The sequence below is a fragment of the Myotis davidii genome, unplaced genomic scaffold (genome assembly GCF_000327345.1).
Source record: "Myotis davidii unplaced genomic scaffold, ASM32734v1 scaffold753, whole genome shotgun sequence".
Taxonomy (NCBI): Eukaryota; Metazoa; Chordata; class Mammalia; order Chiroptera; family Vespertilionidae; genus Myotis; species Myotis davidii.
The window spans coordinates 3,357,891-3,377,860 of NW_006286231.1; the positions used below are offsets into that span (position 1 = coordinate 3,357,891).

The 19,970-nt window shown below is 37.2% G+C and overlaps 1 protein-coding gene across 1 annotated transcript in view; it reads left to right on the top strand.

Annotated features, from left to right (window-relative positions):
- GALNT13 (polypeptide N-acetylgalactosaminyltransferase 13) overlaps nt 1-19,970 on the top strand; it is a 500,019-nt gene that overhangs the window by 92,630 nt on the left and 387,419 nt on the right. The window contains exon 3 of the mRNA XM_015559821.1: nt 2,870-3,115. Coding sequence (XP_015415307.1) covers nt 2,974-3,115 — 142 coding nt within the window. The 5' untranslated portion in view covers nt 2,870-2,973. The remainder of the gene's footprint in view (nt 1-2,869; nt 3,116-19,970) is intronic.

Consider the following 19,970-nt stretch of genomic DNA (forward strand, 5'->3'; position numbering starts at 1 on the left):
CTTCTGAGTTATTTTCTGTTGGAGACTACTTGAGAGCCAATGGACTATTTGCCAAAGTGACTTCATCTTGTCCTTCATGTTCATCTCTTTTCCCATAGAAATTAAATGGATTTTCAGGGGACTCACAGGTTGGAGAGCATCCATGGAGAAGGCCTGCAAATTGCTCAGGATCATATTCTTTTGGGAGATCACTGTCCTCTTGTTGAGAGAGGTTATCTGTATGGTTAGTTTCCTCACTGTTAACCTCTGTGATTCCCACAGAAGAGGTGGGTAGGCTGACAGACGGCTGGATAGAAAGCTTCCACACTCTGGGAATGTGTTGATTTAGAAATATTCCTGGTTGTGATTCATTCGATGAAAATTCAGAGAGGACATAATAGATGTTGTTGAGGTTGGGTCGAATAACTTTTACAATATTTTTGAGGGCAGAGTCGGAAGGGATGGAGGAGAGCAGTCAGGTGTTGGGCCTGTGGAGCTGTTTCTATGGTTACTCATTCCTGTAGCAGAAATTGCTCTGTCAGAGGCATTATCAGTTCCTGGGGAAGGAGCTCTTGCAATTTCTAAGGAGCAAGGTTTCTTTGTAACTGCTTTGTCCCTGAGATCACATAGAAAGTTCTTGTTTCCTGAAGGAAACATATCCAGAGAAGCAGATGGTACAATTTCTATAGTGCACCTCATCGTTGGCTAGGACTCAGTTCCACATGGTGAAAGTTCCAAGTGATTCCCACTGGGCTGGTTCCTTCAGGAGGTCCTAGGGAAGAATCCATTCCTGTTATTCAGCCAACTCCACCCCCATTCCTTGGTTCAGGTTGCATCACTTCAACCTGTGCTCACATCATCACATATCCTTCTCTCTAAAGTCATCTTTTCACTTTATGACATAGATAAGAATGGTGTTGTTTATGTCTCTTTTATCCATCTTTATAATAAAGGATTTTATATAATGCACTAGAGGCCCGATGCACAAAATTTGTGCAAGAGTAGGCCTTCCTTTTTCTGGCTGCCGGCACCGGCTTCCCTCTGGCACCCGGGATCTGGGCTCTCCGCCCCCCTCCCCCAGCTACCAGCATTCACCGGGATGCAGGCTTCCCTCATGGCCCCAGTTTTGTCCGGAAGGATATCCAGTCTAATTAGCATATTATGTTTTTACTATTATAGATAGAGACTTTATTATAGGATCTTTTATTTTAAGGTATTCCTTATAAATCTGGGAATGTGCATTGGTAACCATCAGTCTTGTATATACTTTTTTCTAGGACTTTTTTTCTACAAAAAATTGAAGGGACCTCCTCCACCAAAGGAAGACAGAAAATTGAACAGCTTGAGTTGTTTCACATTCATACTCAGTAAAGCATACACATAGGAAATATATAGAGAAGAATCTTTCTCTTATCAGGTTTAGAGGCTCAGTTCCAATGGCTGGCTGTACTCTTTAGAAACAATAAAGTAAAAATGAAATAATCAGCATGGAATTTATTCAAGAAAATAACAAGCAGACAATAAACCCTAAATATAATGTATTTCTTAAATTTGTACAGTTTGCTTCTTTCTTTTTTTATATTTTTTTTAGAAAAAAACTATGGTGAATAAATGTAAGTTTTATATAAATATTGAAAGTAGACCTTTTGGTATAATAATTTTCTAAACTGTCAGTTTATATAAATTTTGAATTTGTTATAATCTGGTTAGGTTGTAACAGGGGCAACAGCATTTGTGTTGCTTTTGATACAAAGGCAGCTGCCTTTAACTTAAAGAGCTTCTACCTCAGCAATTTTCACTTCGATGTTTTAATTTTGGGACAAATGTTTATGAAATATTCTGAGTGCCTTTGTATTTAATGACTCTTCTCCCCAAATATCTGTGAAAACTATGTTATTGATTCACATCAATAAATTTATATTGTTTTAAATGTAGTAAATGATATGAGAATATATACTGTATAGATACAATCAACCAGGTCCTTACTGTCTTATGCAGTATAAATAGAACAAATGTATATGGTATTAACTCTACACTGTTGAATACATCTCAATAATTGTGCACAGTCTTTGCTATGCCTTTTAGAATTCTTACTCTGGTTATTCTAAGTCACTCTACACTAATATGTTGTTTCTCCTCGGGTAGTATATTTTGAATGTATGCTGTCCATTCTAAAATAAACATTTATTGCTGATACTTTCCATGCAGACCAGATGGGGTTTTTAAGGCGTAATAATTGATGGCTTTATGTAATTGCTCTTTCTGAGAATTTGAGAATTTTTTTTCCTATATGTTAGTAACTTTGTCTTCTGCAAGATGGTTTACAAGCATTATTGTACTTAGTCCTTATTGCAAACCTTTAGGTTTGGCATTGTTATTCTCATTTTATAAATGAAAAACAAAACAAAACAAAAATATAAAAAGGCTTCCACAAATATGAAGTAAGTAGACACAAGCCTATCTGTGTATAAAGACCAACACTTAGCCTCTACAATATATAGTATCCCAGGTGATTCCTGCTTCAGCGGCATTGGCTCCTATAAAGTGCTGAATTAGGGTAAGTTCAGAACTGCACTATTTGACAATCTGGTGCTCTGCAGAATGTTATGATAGAAATTTGAGAAGACAATACAACTTGATGAAATTGAATAGTTGTTAAGGGCTCAGCACAGTAATGGCATATCTAGGATTAGCTGTTTGAATTTTAGCTACCAGGCTTGCTTACAACTTTTCATTTGTTTGGACTTTTAATGCTGAATTTGAAAGCCTAGTGCTGATATATATGGAAACATTAAATAACTCATGTATTTTGTGTTATATCTCTATGCAAAACAAACTATATGGTAATAAATTTTTCTTTTCTCTTTTTTCCTTTTTTTTTTTAATGCAGTGGGATGCATTTTGCTTTTATGCTGGAGCTCACCCCTGTGGCTTGGATTTATCACAGTAGCATCTGTCTTCGGTCTGTTTGCTAACTAGAAATCAAGAAAAGACATGAGGAGGTTTGTTTACTGCAAGGTGGTCCTTGCCACTTCGCTGATGTGGGTTCTGGTTGATGTCTTCTTACTCCTGTACTTCAGTGAATGTAACAAATGTGATGACAAGAAGGAGAGATCCCTTCTACCTGCTCTCAGGGGTAAGTGCTTAATAAAATTAATGTTACTTTTATGGAGATAGGGAATGGTGGTGACTCATGACAAAACATGAAACTTCAAAATAGGGTTTTTTTAAAAAACCGCTTATTGAGTTAGAAGAACACTTTGGCAGAACTATTCATGTGCATTTAACTGTGGTAAAGCTACTGTACTTTTCTTGGCCTCAGTTTCTTGTTGAAAGAAATGAGAAGAATGAAATAACCTCTGAGGCACCTTCCAATTCTAATAATTTCTATGTTCTGGGACTGTACAAAAAGAATAATTCAGTGAACATTCAAATTGGACAGAATTTTAAATATAGGCTTCCAGAAGTAAAAGCCCTTAGAGACCAAGCATGTAACATAAAGAAGGAAACCTACTAAAGTGAGGCAGTGGGAACTGTAGCAGAATTGAATTGTACATGACACCCCTAAAGACTTCCAAATATTATAAAACAAGCAAACAAACACTTTTTAAAAGAAAATACATGTTGGTGGCCAGATCCAACCTGTGGGCTATCAGATTATTGTCCTACTAGAGGCCCGTTGCACAGATTCGTGCATGTAGGGGATGGGGGCGTTCCTCAGCCTGGCCTGCACCCTCTTGCAATCTGGGACTCCTTGGGGGATGTCCGACTGCCAGTTTAGGCCTGATCCATGAACCGACAGTTGGACATCCCCCGAGGGATGTAGCAGTGTCAGATCCAACCTGTGGGCTATCAGATTATTGTCCTACTAGAGGCCCGTTGCACAGATTCGTGCATGTAGGGGATGGGGGCGTTCCTCAGCCTGGCCTGCACCCTCTTGCAATCTGGGACTCCTTGGGGGATGTCCGACTGCCAGTTTAGGCCTGATCCATGAACCGACAGTTGGACATCCCCCGAGGGATGTAGCAGTGTGCCAAGAGGTGGGGCTGCCGCAGCTGCACTCACCAGCCATGAGCCTGACTTCTGGCTGAGTGGCGCTCCCTCTGTGGGAGTGCATTGACCACCAGGGGGCAGCTCCTGCATTGAGTATCTGCCTCCTGGTAGTCAGTGTGCATCATAGTGACTGGTTGACCGGTCGTTCTGGTTGTTCAGTTGTAATGGTCACTTAGGCTTTTATATATATAGATGTTAAGGGCAAAGGATAATTTCAAGTATATGATAGTCACTTTGACTCTATATTTACCTCATTTGGGACCAGTTTCAAAGACTAGAGAAGAGTGAATTCCAAAGAAGCATAGTGATATGTATAAATGGGGATTTATTGTGACATTATAGGCATTCCTTTCCTCCGATTATTTCAAATAAATTTCTCTATGCTTTTTGTTGACTTATAGACCTATAAATATATTTTTCAAATATTCCTAGTAAATGAATGCTTCTACAGTGTTTAAGGGTGCTTGAAATTAGTTTTATTCTCATTGAATCAAAATTTTTTTCTTTGAAACCTAATTTACATTAATTTTGTTTAGCAAAGCTTCTCTTCATGAATATGACAAAAGGTGAACTTTGAGTCCTATTTGAAATGTTTGTACCTTTAGGAAGAGTGAATATAAATTTCTTACTTGATATTTATTTAATGAATGTCATCAGATTTCATTGTTACAGATATTTTTGAAGTTATTTATTAATTAATTTGCTAATAAACAGACTTTCATAGATATTATCTGGTTGTATGAGGTTTAGGAAAACACCGAAGAGCATTTCCAAAAAAAATTAATTTTTGTTAAGAGTATTTAGGGCATCTTGAATTTGCTTCAGATTCCAATAATGCTCTTGGTCAATTGGAGAAATTCTAATTATCTTCCTCTTTTCAAAATTAGTCTAACTTTCTCACTATAATTTTTGACTATTCAAAGATTTGAGAAAAAGTACTTCAGAACTGACTGAGCCATTTCAGTATTTTATATGCAACTTTTATACATTTATACTATAGCTATTCAAAGTGGAGAACATTATGAGTCTATCAGATTTTGATAAATGAACATGGGTTTGATTTGCTGGTCTTTAGTTAAAATCCCAGAACAAATCAGCCTTCTCTCCTTCTTTGTTTGAATCAGTTGAGTTGCTGTTGAAAGTGGAAATGTGTTCTGATGAATTATAACAGTTTGGAATGATCACTTTGTCATTTGTTGAATGGAGACATGTAGATTGATCACAGAAAATGTTATAATCTGATTCAGCAAAATTATAATAGCCTTTTCTACAAGTACCAAAAAAGTACAGTTTTGCTGATTTAAGTTCTTAATGCTCAGTTTTAAATCTAAAAATGTGAAATGTAATGATGCAATGCAAAAATAGTAATTTGTCCTTGTACTTAAATTGTAAAATTAAGCTATATTCTCTTTATTTTTAAGAGTTGTTTAGTTGTGTGTTGCGTTTGTCTTGAATGTTTGGGGTTTAATTACATTTTCTATTTTTAATTATTTTTTGAGAATATCACTTCATTTAGGAATTTGTGCCATGTATTTAGAATATATTTTATTTACAGGCAGATGATATTGTGCAAAGTTCACTTACCTGAAATTTTCATGTTCAAAATATGCTAAAACAAGCCTTTTTGACTTAAAAAAAGTTGATCTTTGGGACCTGTGTGTATTTATCTATAATAGTAAAAGGGTAATATGGTAATTAGACTGGATGTCCTTCCAGACGTCCTTCCAGACAACCTTCCAGACAAGCTGGGGCTGTGAGGGAAGCCCAGGTACTGGGTACCTTCCGGTGGCCAGAGGGAAGCCCGGGTCCTAGGTACCTGCCAGGGGCCTGAAGGAAGCTTGGATCCTGAGTGCCAGAGGGAAGCTGGTGCCGGCAGCTGGGGGAAGGAAGGCCTACTCTTGCAGGAATTTTGTGTATCAGGTGCCTAGTTATTAAAATAAAGGGTTTGGGACGAGGTGGTTTCTAACATCCCTTCTAGTTCTAAACATTACATTTTAAACAATTTTTAAGTACCCAATATTAGCATACACTATCAATTAATTTTTGAGAAACGTTCATTTATTTATTCATCACATCCTCAATTACTTTAGTGCCTATGACGTTAACATGTTGCATACCTTAAACTTACACAACGTTGTATATCAATTATATTTCAATTAAAAAAGAAAAGAACAAGAAAAAGCATAAAGACATCTGAGCTCACAGGCGATGTAACAAGATTACCACAGGGTTAAAAGCCTAGGCTTTGTTGCCCTGGTTGATTTGGCTCAGTGGATAGAACGTTGGCTTGCTGACTGGACGGTCCTAGGTTTGATTCCAGTCAAGGGCACGTGCCCAGGTTGCGGGCTCAATCCCCAGTAGGGGGCATGCAGGAGGCCACTGATAGATGATTCTCATCATTGATGTTTCTATCTCTCCTTCTCTCTGAAATCAATAAAATTTTATTTTAACTTTTTTTTAAAAGCCCAGTCTTTGTTGAACAACCTGGTTCTTACCTCCTCCCCATTGAATGGTTATGTGACATTTTGCAAATTCCTTAATAAAATGATAGTGTTCTCACTTAAAATGAGAAACTGAGAGGCAGTAAATCCTGCTTTACATGGTCACCTTGATAATTAAATGAGATGATGTACATAAACCCTTCAAGGGAGTATTGACTCATAGTAATCTTTGTATCAATATCTGCTAAATGTTGAGGAGTAGACTGACAGGTCTGAATGAGGCTCCTCCTGGCATTGCTGTCCAGGGTGAATAGGGTGCAGAGCAAGGGACGAGAAGGAACAGTTATTCTGGATGAGACCCCAAAGGAGGAAGTAACTCTTTTAAAAATAATTTGTTAAGTGCCTGCTATGTGTCTGTGGTAAGATCTGGAGATATAAGGGAACTGAGGTCTTTACTACTGTCTTGAAGCTTATAGTCAATAACAAAGTACACATTTTTCTCCCATTCTTTTCACTCCCTCTTTGAAAAATGTAATTTAGAAATTTTGACAAGCATAATGTGTATAATGAGTATTAAGGTGATCAAGAGGGATGCTCTGAGTAGAGGAAAATAGATCTAAGGTATTAGATAAAAATTCCACAGACTGTGGCGTGTAAGTTTAGGTCAAAAACATTAAAATGGGATATAACTAGTTAAAGAAGAAAATATGAAAATTTTTATGAAATGATAAAGGTTACCGAATACCCAGGATACATCTTAAGGAGAAAAATATAGAAGTCTTATAAAATTAGAGTGACTAAGACGGGAGTATTGGTACAAAGGGACAAAAAGGGTAGGCAAATTGCCCAGTGGAGTAGAATAGACGTAGACATACTGTTCACATGTTTGGAACATTCAGGATGTGGCAGAGGAAGACTGCACATCAATGGGGAAAGGAAGGGCTGTTGAATAAGTGGAGCTGTAATAAAGTGGGAATCCATGTGGAAAACAGATGAAATTGAATGTCTACTTCATGTCACAAGCCAATATAAACTTTGGATGTCTTAATGTCAAAATAAAACTTTTCGCGAAGGCCCTCGGCGGGTGTTGACGCGATGTGATTTCTGCCCAGTGCTCTGAATGTCAAAGTGAAGAAATTCGATGAAGCACAGGTAAACGGCGGGAGTAACTATGACTCTCTTAAGGTAGCCAAATGCCTTGTCATCTAGTTAGTGATGCGCATGAATGGATGAACGAGATTCCCACTGCCCCTACCTACTATCCAGTGAAACCACAGCCAAGGGAACCGGCTTGGCGGAATCAGCGGGGAAAGAAGACCCTGTTGAGCTTGACTCTAGTCTGGCACAGTGAAGAGACATGGGAGGTGTAGAATAAGTGGGAGGCCCCCGGCGCCCCTTCCCTGAGTCCCCGCGAGGGGGCGGGGAGGGGGGCACGCCAGCCTTGCAGGCCGCAGGTGAAATACCACTACTCTAATTGTTTTTTTTCACTGACCCGAGGGGCTCTCGCTTCTGGCGCCAAGCGAAAAAAATAAAATAAAATAAAACTTTTAGCAGAAAACATTTAGGCATCTACTAGATCTATAATTAAGAAAAAAATCTGGCCCTACTGGTTTGGCTCAGTGGATAAAGTGTCAGCCTGGGTACTGAAGGGCCCGGGTTTGATTCCTGTCAAGGGCTCTATCCCCAGTAGGGGGCGCACAGGAGGTAGCCAATCAATGATTCTCATCATTGATGTTTCTATCTCTTTTTCCCTCTTCCTCTCTGAAATCAATAAAGATATATTTAAAAAGAAGAAAAAATTCTGAAACATTATACAAAAATTTTTACCATAAATAGAATATAGATAAATTTGATTGTATTAAAATTGAAAAAGTTGGTTAATTCAACTATAACTTAAAGTAAAAGGAGAAGTTACAAATTGTAGATGTTCAAAGAACACGCAACTAAGAGATTAGTGTCAAATATATAGAAATAACTCCCATTTTAATACAATAAGCCAAATAATCCAATAGGAGAAAAATGGGCATTAGACGTGAATATATAATTGCTTAAGAAAGGAACACATCTAGCAAAAACACTTGTGAAGAAATGTACAACTTCAGTTTTGAACAGGGAAATACAGACCAAGGCTACAATTACCTATTTATATCCATTCAGTTGGCAAAAATTAGACTACTATTGCTAATTGTTAGAAATTATGCATCTCCACATTTTTATTATAACTTTAGGTAGCAGCTTGCCATTATCTTTGAAATCTGGACATTTGTGTATGAGCCATTACTCATAGTCATATACTCAAGATAATTTGTTCCACATATACAAATAATTCATAGTATTGCTCATAACATGAAATGCTAAAAATAGCCCATATTTCCATCAATGGAAAAGTTGATGAACAGTGGTATGTCAATATAAGGAATTAGTATAAAGTAGTAAAAATGGATGAACTGCGGTGATGGTGACTTGTACCAATATGAGTAAATCTTGATGGTACAATGGTAAGTTAAGTATAAAAATTAGGTCCCTGAAAGATGATATATAGCATGATACAGTTTGAAAGCTAAAATCAACTAAAATTTGCAAATATACATTTTAGTGACATATCCAGATGCAATGAGATTTTATATAAAACAAGTGAGGCTAATTATTAATATGGGATTTAGGACATTGAGTCCTGTCAGGGGAGACAGGAGAATGGGGTAGGGGTGAACATTTTGGCTGAATGTGGGTCATTTCTGGGGTTCCAGATATATTTTGTGTGTGGGTTTGATGTGTTTATTACATCATATACTAGTAGATGATTAAATGAATGAATAAGTGCCACTAAAAGGATTTAAAAATTGGGAAGCCATTTAATGGGTTTAAAAGGCAGAGCAGACATGATCATATTTGTGTTATGGAAAGATCACTATGGATTTACTCCAGACAGTGGATTGGAGGAGAACCAGTCTCTTGAGGAGGCTGGGTTGGAAGCTGTGGCAGCATTCCATGAATTCTGTTCAGGAAGTGATGCCTGCTTGGAGCAGAGTAGTGGCAGTGAGGTATGAAAGAAGAGGGTAAATGGACAGGTATTTGAGCTATGGGAGCAAGAGAGCTAGATGCTTGACTGCCTCTGATGTGTGTAGGAGAGAAGTGTCAAAGACAAGTCTTGAGTTCCTTCAGGGCATTAGTTGATTCAATTTCCTGAAAGTGAAGAGAATGTAGGAGGAGATGATTTAAGGGTGGATGTTGAGTTTATTTTAGACATGTTGAGTTTGACACCTGTTAAGCAGCTGAATGGAATTGTTTCATAGGAAGTTGGCTAAGTTATTAAACTCTAAATATTAAACTTAAAAAAACCATCACTTCTATGGACCTTTTCCCCCTAAAATGGATTATGTTCTTTATTAAATGGAATATAACTGAATATTTATAACTGAGTCAGCATTATCATTTTGTGTATTAGTTATTGAATGATGCTATTAAAAAAGATTATTTCAAAGACTTTATGGGAGCATGTAGACTTGTTTCAACCTTAGTTTTACATGACTCCTTTTCCTATTTTTTTAAGAGGGCTTTTTTGGTAACATAAGTAGTAATTAGAAGAGCACATTAACTCTTTTATGCCACTCTGGGGCCACCTAGAACTAAAATGCACTGGAGGATATTTCTAACTCCTAATTGGTATGGCACACTAAGTTTTGCTACTCCCAAGTTGGAAGAGTTAGAATAGATAGCTGAATAAATAGGTATTTAAAAAGTCCAGTGCGGCTGCAGTGCACTTACAAACAAACACTGGGGAAATTTGAGGTTGTTTTGAAGGTTTGCACGAGCACTCTACAACACCAGATCCTACTTCTGACTCCCCCACTAAGGGCTATGTCCTCATAGTTAATTGACCTCTCTGAGCCTCAGTTGCTATCTGTATAATGCAATGAATATAAGGCATGGGTTATAAAATATATGCTAGTCTCCAAATGAAGAATGTTTCTAACTACTTTTTTTCAATAAAACTATGGAAAGTGGGTTATTCCAGTATCAACTTTTGATTAGTCCATAGATAATGTGTGATCTGATATAAAATTGGTGATATGGAGGTGACATGGCGGGAAGCTGTCTGCTTAGAAACTGCAGAAAGGCCTTCTCATCACCACAGAGGACAGTAGGGGTATAAAATTATCCTATTTAAGAAGGGAAGGAAACTACCATTCTATACCTGATCCTGAATCTTAAACATATTATACGTGCTTAGGAAATTAAATTAAATTTTCTTCCTAAAAAAAAAGGGAAAATAAGAAATTGCTGCTTATATGTAAACAAAGATAAGTGCATTAGCCAATAATAATGATCATAAGTTATTAACTACTCTATTAATGTACAAATGTTAACTCAATTCCTCCCCCCTCCCCAAAAAATCTGTGAAGTAGACACTTTTTCTTCTTTTATGTATGGGGAAACTGAGGCAGAGTGAATGAATGGGAAAACAATTCTGTTTCCTCTTTACTCACACACATAAATACTTCTCATGCCAGACATTTGGGTTTTTATCATACTAAGCAATTCTCTGAGACATCAGCAGGGTGTCCTACAATTCTGAGACCATCTTACCTGTATTTAGCATCAGATCCCACAAGGTAAGGGCTCAGTTTCAGAAGACTGCCTTCACTTGTCACCAATTGCAAATATTAAGTTGTCACCTGTGCTTCTGACCGATCACTTACAAATTGTCGTTTCCAAGACCTGCTCTTTGGACTCAATAATTTGCTAGAATACCTCACAGAATTTAGGGAAACATTTATTTACACTTATAAAGGATATAGTGAGAATATGAATGAACAGCCAGATGAAACAATACATAGGGTGAGGTCTACAAGGGTCTTAAGTGCAGGAGCTTCTGTTCCCCATGGAGTTGGGGTATGCCCCCCTCTTGTTATGTAGATACATTCACCAACCCAGAAGCTCTCTGAACCCCATACTTTTGTACTTTGGGGATTTTTATGGAGGCTTCATTGCATAGATATGATCAATCATTAACTCAATCTCCAACTTCCTGGAACTTGGTGGTAGGATTGCTGAAAGTTCCAAGCTTCTAATCATGGCTCAGTCATTGTGGACCAATCCTATTTGGGAGCTGTCCAGGAGCCCACTCATTCAAAAGAGTTGCCTCATTCTAACAAAAGACACTGTTGCCATCCAGGAAATTCCAAGGGATTTAGGAGCACTGTGGCAGGAACCAAAGTCAAAGACAAAATGTTAGAACAAAAGATGCTCTGAGTGCTGTTATTACTTAGGAAATAACAAGGGTTAGAGGACCTCTCTGCTAGGAACCCGAGTAGAGACCAATCTAGCTTTATTCTGCTATTTCACAGTGAGGTTATGGGAAGTGCCAGCATTTTTACAGTCAATAGAATAGGATTTGGTTATTATACTGTACAAGGACTTGGTCATCAATAAATGCCAGTTTGCATTGGACTTTAAGAACCATGCTTTCATTCAGATACAATCCGGAGTACATATTCTGAAAACTTGAATTGAGTGTTTTGTCTTTACTCTCAGAGACACTCTAAGTTCTGACAGATCTCCCTGGTTAGTGGGATATGGCAACTCCAGCCAGGAAAATATTTCCCAGGGTTTATACCTTTATTTTATTTATTTTATTTTTTATTGATTTCAGAGAGGAAGAGAGAGATAGAAACATCAATGATGAGAGAATCATTGATCAGCTACCTCCTGCACAACACACACTGGGGAACCAGCCTGCAACTCAGGCATGTGCCCTGACTGGGAGTCCAACCATGACCTCCTGGTTCATAGGTTGATGCTCAACCACTTAGCCATGCTGGCCAGGCCATATCTTTGATTTTTTTAATTTTTGTCTTTTGTTGTTGTTAATCCTCACCCAGGATATTTTTTCCATTGATTTTTTTTTTTAGAGAGAGTAGAAGAGAGTTCATATCTTTTATACAATAGTATTAACTCTTCTGACATTTAAAGGTTATAAAAAATTACTCTTATCCACTTCTGTTCCTCGATACTCTCCCAACACTTTTCTGAATAGGGGAAATCAAGAAAATGAGTGGAATTGTTGACTGGCGATCTCAATTAGATACCTCCATGTTTCCATTGGTCCTGCCTGGGAAACTAACTGATCCCCTCTCATAAATCTAGGGACACAGGTAACCTTGTGCTATTGGATTTTTGACAGTGGGCTATTGTATCAATCCTTTCTTTTGTTTCTTTCTAAATTATTTTCTCATAACATGAACACCAAGCAATGTACTCATTTATTAAATAATAAATGTTTGTGATTTTGTTTGATTAATCTTTGGTGCTCCAGGGGGTAATTCCAGTGTGCAGGTGTGACAGAAAACTGGAAAACGAAACTGATGAATTAGGGTGTTAATGCTAACACCATTTTTAAAACAAATATATATATATATATAACTTCACCTTTTGGAGGCAGGTAGAAGAGTGTGATGGATTAAAATGCATTGTCAGTATTGGAATTGCTCTGAATAAATTATGATGACCACCGGAATTGTCAGATGGTAATATTCATAGACATATGAAAAGTGGGGCATATAAGCACAATCAACTTGGATTAAAGGCAGGTATTTCCCAGATAATTTTCAATAAAGTTTATAAATAGTATCAAATATTTATAGGCATTATAAAGTTTTGACCCTTGATATTTACTTAGTTCTTTCATATTTTTATTCATAATTTACTCTGATCCCTCTGCTGTTTCATACAGATATATTCCTGTCAGATATAAAAATACATTGTAATAATGAACAATTATTAGGTATAGTATGGTAGATGCTTTAGATATAAAGTTTTTATTAATTCTGAAAAGTATCATGGAGGATAGGTACTATTATTATCTTCATTTATATAGGAGAAATGGAGACCTAGAAAGGTTAATTAAGTTCCTCAAGGTCACAAAACTGGTAAGAGGGAACAAAGTACTCACAGCCTTTCTGGTCAGGTTTTACAGCCCAGACTTTGAAGCCCTGTGTTATGCTGTGTCCCTGACTCAGGTGTGCCTAGACTCTTTAGGCAGAGTACTCATAACATTTATATACTATTATAAAATATTTACACAAATAGGGATATTTCCAGAGGACAGAAAAGGAAGAGGCTAGATGTCAGAAGGAAAGAGAAAGCTGTTGCCTTTCCCAAAATAAGGATATAAGTGTTCAGTGAATTGGTTGATTGGAGCAGAATGAGACATGAAGGGGATTTCTAGATTTTAGGTTAGGATAAAGACAGTTTTTAAAGGATTCTGAATGCTGGGGAAAGGAATTTTTAACTTTGTTCCCTAGGAAATGGGGAACCATTGAAAGTTTCTGGAAAAGGAAAGATCTGATGATCATCAGCTGATGTTTAGAAGGAGAATGCAAGGCTGTTTAATATGTATGCAAGACAATAGCACAAAGACATTTTTATCTTTGTTTAAATAAAGACTCAGACAGCAAAGTTTTATTCATTAATTAAAGCCACTTGAATTAGATGGTAACTAAATGGAATACTAAATCATTTCAATTGATTCACTTGGCAAATTAATTGGTAGGGACAAGAAAGTTTTCCCCTTTGTGAGATTGAGTTTAGATATTGTTTTAAAAAGTAAGTGCTCAAAATTTTAATTAGTACTAAATTAAGCTGAGGCAATTCATGAACACACATCTGAGTGCTTGCTTTATGTCAGAATTGAGGATAGACAGATAAAGAAGACATGTTGCTGTTTTCATGTTTCAAGGGGAGAAAGGGATTCAGAATTATATGAATGAAATGTCAGAGAGAGAATATATGAAACAAGGAGAAAAAATTCATTAAGCTCATATCTGTCTTTTGAGGGCAAGATCTACTTTTTCGTTCCATAAAGACCGGAGTTGCTTGAATGGAGAGTTGGGCATAAAACTGTTTACCAAACAGTTTACTTATAAAGTGGAGATTAACAAATTTGATCTCCAACCACTAGAAATCATTGTCCTTAGAGGGCCATATTGCAGCAGAGACAACTGGCTAAGATTGAATTTTTATCAGGTTTGTGCACTTTTGTTCTTAACACCTAAAACAGTTCCTGCCCCAGATTGGGGGCTCAGATAATAGTTGTTGAATGAATGAAGGATGGATGCATGATCAGCTTGGCATTTTTCAGATGTTCTCATAATTATAGAGTATTCAGTTTAGATTGATGATTAAGAACTTGAAATAACTAAATTATCATGGCAAAAGTTTTTGATGGTGTAATTGTTATTTACACACATAGTCCAACCTTTTTGTTTTATCCTTTCTTGGCCCATATAATTTTATTTTCAGTCCAAATTGGCAAATTTATAGTCAAGGGACTATCTTTTCTCTCCCAGAACCTGCCTTGTGTTGCATTTGTATATTGTCTGTGTGATGCAAAGGCATGTGAGATCACTGCATATTGGCATGCAGTAGTGCTGTTGTTGAAGAGAGCTCTTGGTGGAGCAGGCATATCATGTGGGATGTGTGGAATGAATCACTATATAGAGGACAGAGAGGAACATTTATGAAAGTTAGATTGAGAAACTTTGAAAAGGGTATGGGCATGTGGTGTATCTAATTCATCCGTAGAATGAAGATAGGGAAAGTAGAGATGATAGAAAGGAATAAAAGAACGTAATATTGGAAATTTTTAAAAATGAAAATCATAAAGGAAGATTACCGAGACTAAGGTGATGCCATTGTATATAGAATAGGGCCCACAGTTAGTAAATGAGTAAGGCTCTATGTAACCATAGCTTTGGGAATGATTGAGGATAGTATCTGGTTAAGAATTACTTTTAAATAAATTTTATTGAGGTATAATAGAATGCTCCAATTTAATTGTAAAGTATGTTGCATTTGGACAAATGGAATCCAGGGTTTAACCTCATAGTGATGATCCTCCCTAAAATGTTCCTTCATACCGCTGTACAGTCAGTTTCTCCAGTTTAGCTCTAGACAAGCCCTGATCTGGTTTTCATGACTATTGGTTAGTGTTGTCTATTATAGAAAGTCTGATAAATGGAAAAGTACACGATGAACTCTTGTGCTTCTTGCTGCTTTTGTTCACCATACGGGTTTTGAGATGAATCCCTGATGTTGACTGTGTCAGTGGTTCTATTGCTGATAAGTATTCTATTTTATGTGCATATTACAAGTTGTTTATCCTTGTATAAAGCTGCTACATTTGTTAAGTTTTTGTGTGGATATATGTTTTCATAACTCTTGTGTAAATATCAAGGAGTAGTAGTGCTGAGTCATATGCTAAGCATATTTAAATTTTGTAAAATGCTGCCAGTCTGTTTTCCCAAAATGTTAAACTATTTGCTGTTCCCTTCAGCAAAGTAGGAGAGATCTTATACATCATAACTTGTTTGAGTATTTCCCCCTGACTTTTTAAAGGGAGAATAAAAAACTAAAATTTTTTATAAATCTCCTTATTTGATTCCATGTAGTATTTTCTCTTTTTTCTCCTCTATGAGTTGGAATTCATTTCATTATTAATGTACCTATTTGGGGCATATTTAATTCTATTTATTATTTATCAAATGAGATATAAACTGAATCTCAAAAGATAGATTCCTAGAGGTGAGAAATTATTCTTGAAGAAATTGGCACTCTTGTAGAATTAGAAGATTTGTGTGCATTATCAATATCTTCACCATCATTAGAGCTACTGTTTATTGTCTAATATATGCCTAGTTCTACACTCAGCACTGTGGCTATATCATTTAGTCTTCAGACATTTCTATTGAGAAGTTAAGAGAGAATTATCTTGACAGAATTTTATGTACTTACTAGAGGACTGGTGCATGAAAATCGTGCACTGGGGGTAATCCCTCAGCCTGGCCTGTGCCCTCTCGCAGTCCAGGACCCCTCGGGGGGTGTTCTCCTGCCAGCTGGCAGTCAAACATCCCTCTCACAGTCTGGGACTCTTGAAGTCCAGGGCCCCTTGCTCCTTACCTCCCGCCTGCAGTGAAGGTGGGAGAGGCTCTTGCCACCGCCGTTGCACTTGCCAGCCGTGAGCCCGGTTTTTGGCTAAGTGGTGCTCCCCCTGTGGGAGTGCACTGGCCACCAGGGGGCAGCTCTTGCGTGGGCTGGGGTGGGATGTGGGAGGTTGGCCAGCCAAGGAGGAACTGCGGGAGGGCTCGAGGATGTGTCCAGACCCCAGCAGCAAGCTAACCTACCAGTTGGAGCATCTGCCCCCTGGTGGTCAGTGCACATCATAGCGAGTGGTTGAGCAGCCTTAGCATATCATTAGCGTATCATGCTTTGATTGGTTGAATGGCTGACTGGATGACTGGACACTTAGCATATTAGGCTTTTATTATATAGGATTGTTTTGAATTATCTCTCTTAAGTACAAACTACTCCAGTTTGTTTAGTTTCCAAAATGACTGCACCAAATATGCTTTTATGAAGACCACTGATAGCCTCCATCTTGCTAAATCCAGTGGCCAGTTCTCATCCTTTATCTTACTTGACTATGAGTAACATTTGAAACAGTTATTCATTCATACCTCCTTGCAATACTTTAGTTTCTTGCCTCAGAGCCTCTCAGCTCTTCTGACTTTCTACCTCATTAACTGCTCCTTCCCAATCTCCTTTGCATGGCTCTGTTTTTTCACCGAACCTCTTAATGTTGAACTAGCCCAAGAAATGGGATTGGATTTATCTGTTTCTTATTTATACTCAGTCTTTTCAATGATCTCATCTAATCTGATCTCAGTGCTTTACATGCCATCTTCTAATTTTACAACTTCCCAATTTATGTATCCAGCCCACACCTTTTTTCTAATTTTTAGACATTTATGACCAAGGCTTACTTGATATATTCTTTTGAAGTCTGACATCTCAAACTCACTGCATTCAAAACTGAAATTTTAACATTCCACCGAAAGCTTCCCTACCTGTAGTTTTCTCTATCTCAGTTTTTAGCAGCTCCTATGCTCCAGTTTTTTAAGCCTAAAATTGTAGTCATTCTTACTTTTCTCTTTCACTCATAATTCACATTAGCAGATCCTATTTATTATTTCTTTAAAATGTATTCAGAATTTAGACTTGTCACCAATGAACTGGTCTCCCCACTTCTAACCTTGGTCACCTATAATCTATTCTCAACAGATCAATCAAACTGATTTAAAAAAATAAAAAAAAACCTCATGTTAAATCATGTCACTCCTCTGCTCAAACCATTTTGTTGGCTCCCTGTAACTCAGAACCAAAAAAATTATAAACCTTAAATGGCCGAACCACGTTCTATATCACATGTGCTGAAGTTAACCACCAAGTTCTGCTGGGGTCCAACCCCAGCAGGTCCAGGGGTCCCCAAAGGTGTGGACGGAGTCGGCGAAGAAGGAATGACACAGAGGCAGCGCTCAGGTGATCATCATAGCTGGGTTCTCTTGTCAGGGTCTCCAGCCAGGTTCTGTAGCCATGTTCTTCTCTTACTAGGTTCTCCATCCAGGTTCTGTCCAGGTTTTCTCTCGCTAGGTTCTCCAGCCAGGTTCGGTTTAGGCTCTCCAGCCAGGTTCGGTCACCAGGTTCTGTAGCCGGGTTCCTCAGCCTTCGTTAAGAGGTTTTATTCCCTCCCTAACTTCAGGGGAAAATCCCTACCTGGGGAAACAACCTTTCTCAGAGGGGTGACCTTGGTTAAAACACATAGTGCCAAGAAGGTGAGCAAACATATTAAGAACAGTATGCCATATATGCCAGGTCCCTTGAAACAGTAAGGATGGACTGGCTCCCGGCAAAGTTCAAATCTTGTTAACCCCCCTTTATATTGCCACTGCATTCATATTGGCTTTTTTGCTGTTCTTGGAATGTGCCAGACATTCTTCCACTTCAGGGCCTTTGCACCTGGTTTTCTTTTGTCTATAATGTTTTTTCTGTCTTTTTTTTCCCCTCCCCTCTTTCAGGCATTTCCTCAAATGTAAGTGACAGAGGATGGCCTCCATGGCCACAGTATTTGAAAATATGAATTATTTCTTATCTCTGCACTTCCTATCCTGTCTCTTTGCTTTTGTTTTTCTCCACGGCACTTTTTACACCTGACTTCATAAGTATTTCACTTGTTTAAATTTTTTTTCCTTTGTTTTCCACCTTTCTGACTGACAACAATACTGTCAGTCTACTTAGTTTACTGCTGATATCTACTGTGCCTAGAAGTGCCTCCCACATCAGTGTATTAAAGAAGGAAGGAATACTGACTGATTACTTGCTTAATGGATTTATAGGGTGAGAATTCAACTTTTTGTTTCTAAAATAATTTACCACTGGAGAGAATCATCTCAAAACTCTAACTGGAAATCTATAGTGAACATCAACAGTGTATAAACATGATCAATATATAAAGAAAGCATGAAGTTTTCAAATATAGGTTTTCCAACAGCTGAAAGCATCAGTTTTTTTTTCTTTTCCCACATAACTTTATAATATTAATAAGAATATGTGCATTATTTTACATGCTATTATTTTCCATATTTGATGCAAATTGGTAAACTAATTCATAACTATGATACTGGGTTGAGAGTGTCTGAAAAAAATTCATGTTCATCTAGAACTTCAGAATATGACCTTATTTGGAAATAGGATCTCTGTGGATGTAATCAGTTAAGGTGAGATCATACTGAATTAGGATGGACCTTAAATGCAATGACTGGTGTTTTTATAAGAGGAGGAGAAGACAGAGAGAGTCACAGGAAGAGAAAACTGTGTGAAAATGGAAGCATGAATTGGAGTTCTGCTGCCACAATGAACTTCCAGGAGGCGGAAGAGGCCAGGCTCTTCCCCGGCGACTTTGAAGGGATCATAGTCCTGTTGAACTTGATTTTGCACTTCTAGACTCCAGAACTTTGAGAGGATAAATTTATTTTGTTTTAAGCCACTAAATTTGTGGTAGATTGTTATGGAAGTCTTAGGAAACAATTTTTTTTTTTTTAATGATCCATGGTCGTAACAATATAGGAAGAGTGAAGGCATAACTTGTCACAAATTACAAAGTAATTCAGTCAGGATACTGAAGGTGATATCGAGAAGTCTTTATTCCTGGTTCAAAATCTACCACAAATACACTTCTCCAACTTTCTAACTTTAATATCAGGATAAAAATAAAAAAATTATAGTTCTATGAATATATGAATGCATATTTTAGAAATTTAAGTGTATTAGAAAAACAAGAAATATTGAGAATGTATAAACTTTTACCTATTAAGATAAGCTGGCTGCTGCGATGATGGTTATATTTCATAATTTGATGTTCTTGTGACAAAAGGAGCTACAAATGAATTGGAAGCTTTGTTATAATGTATTTTTTAATTCTTTATAGTGGGTACACAGAGTAAAATTTACTAGTATGAATCACTTAGGATAGAATCACATTATATGATATTTTATTTATTTTTTTTTTATTTTTATTTTTTTTTTTAATTTTTTAATTTTTTATTACAGAGGGTATTACATATGTGTCCATTTTTTCCCCCTGGCCTAGACAGTCCCCTAACC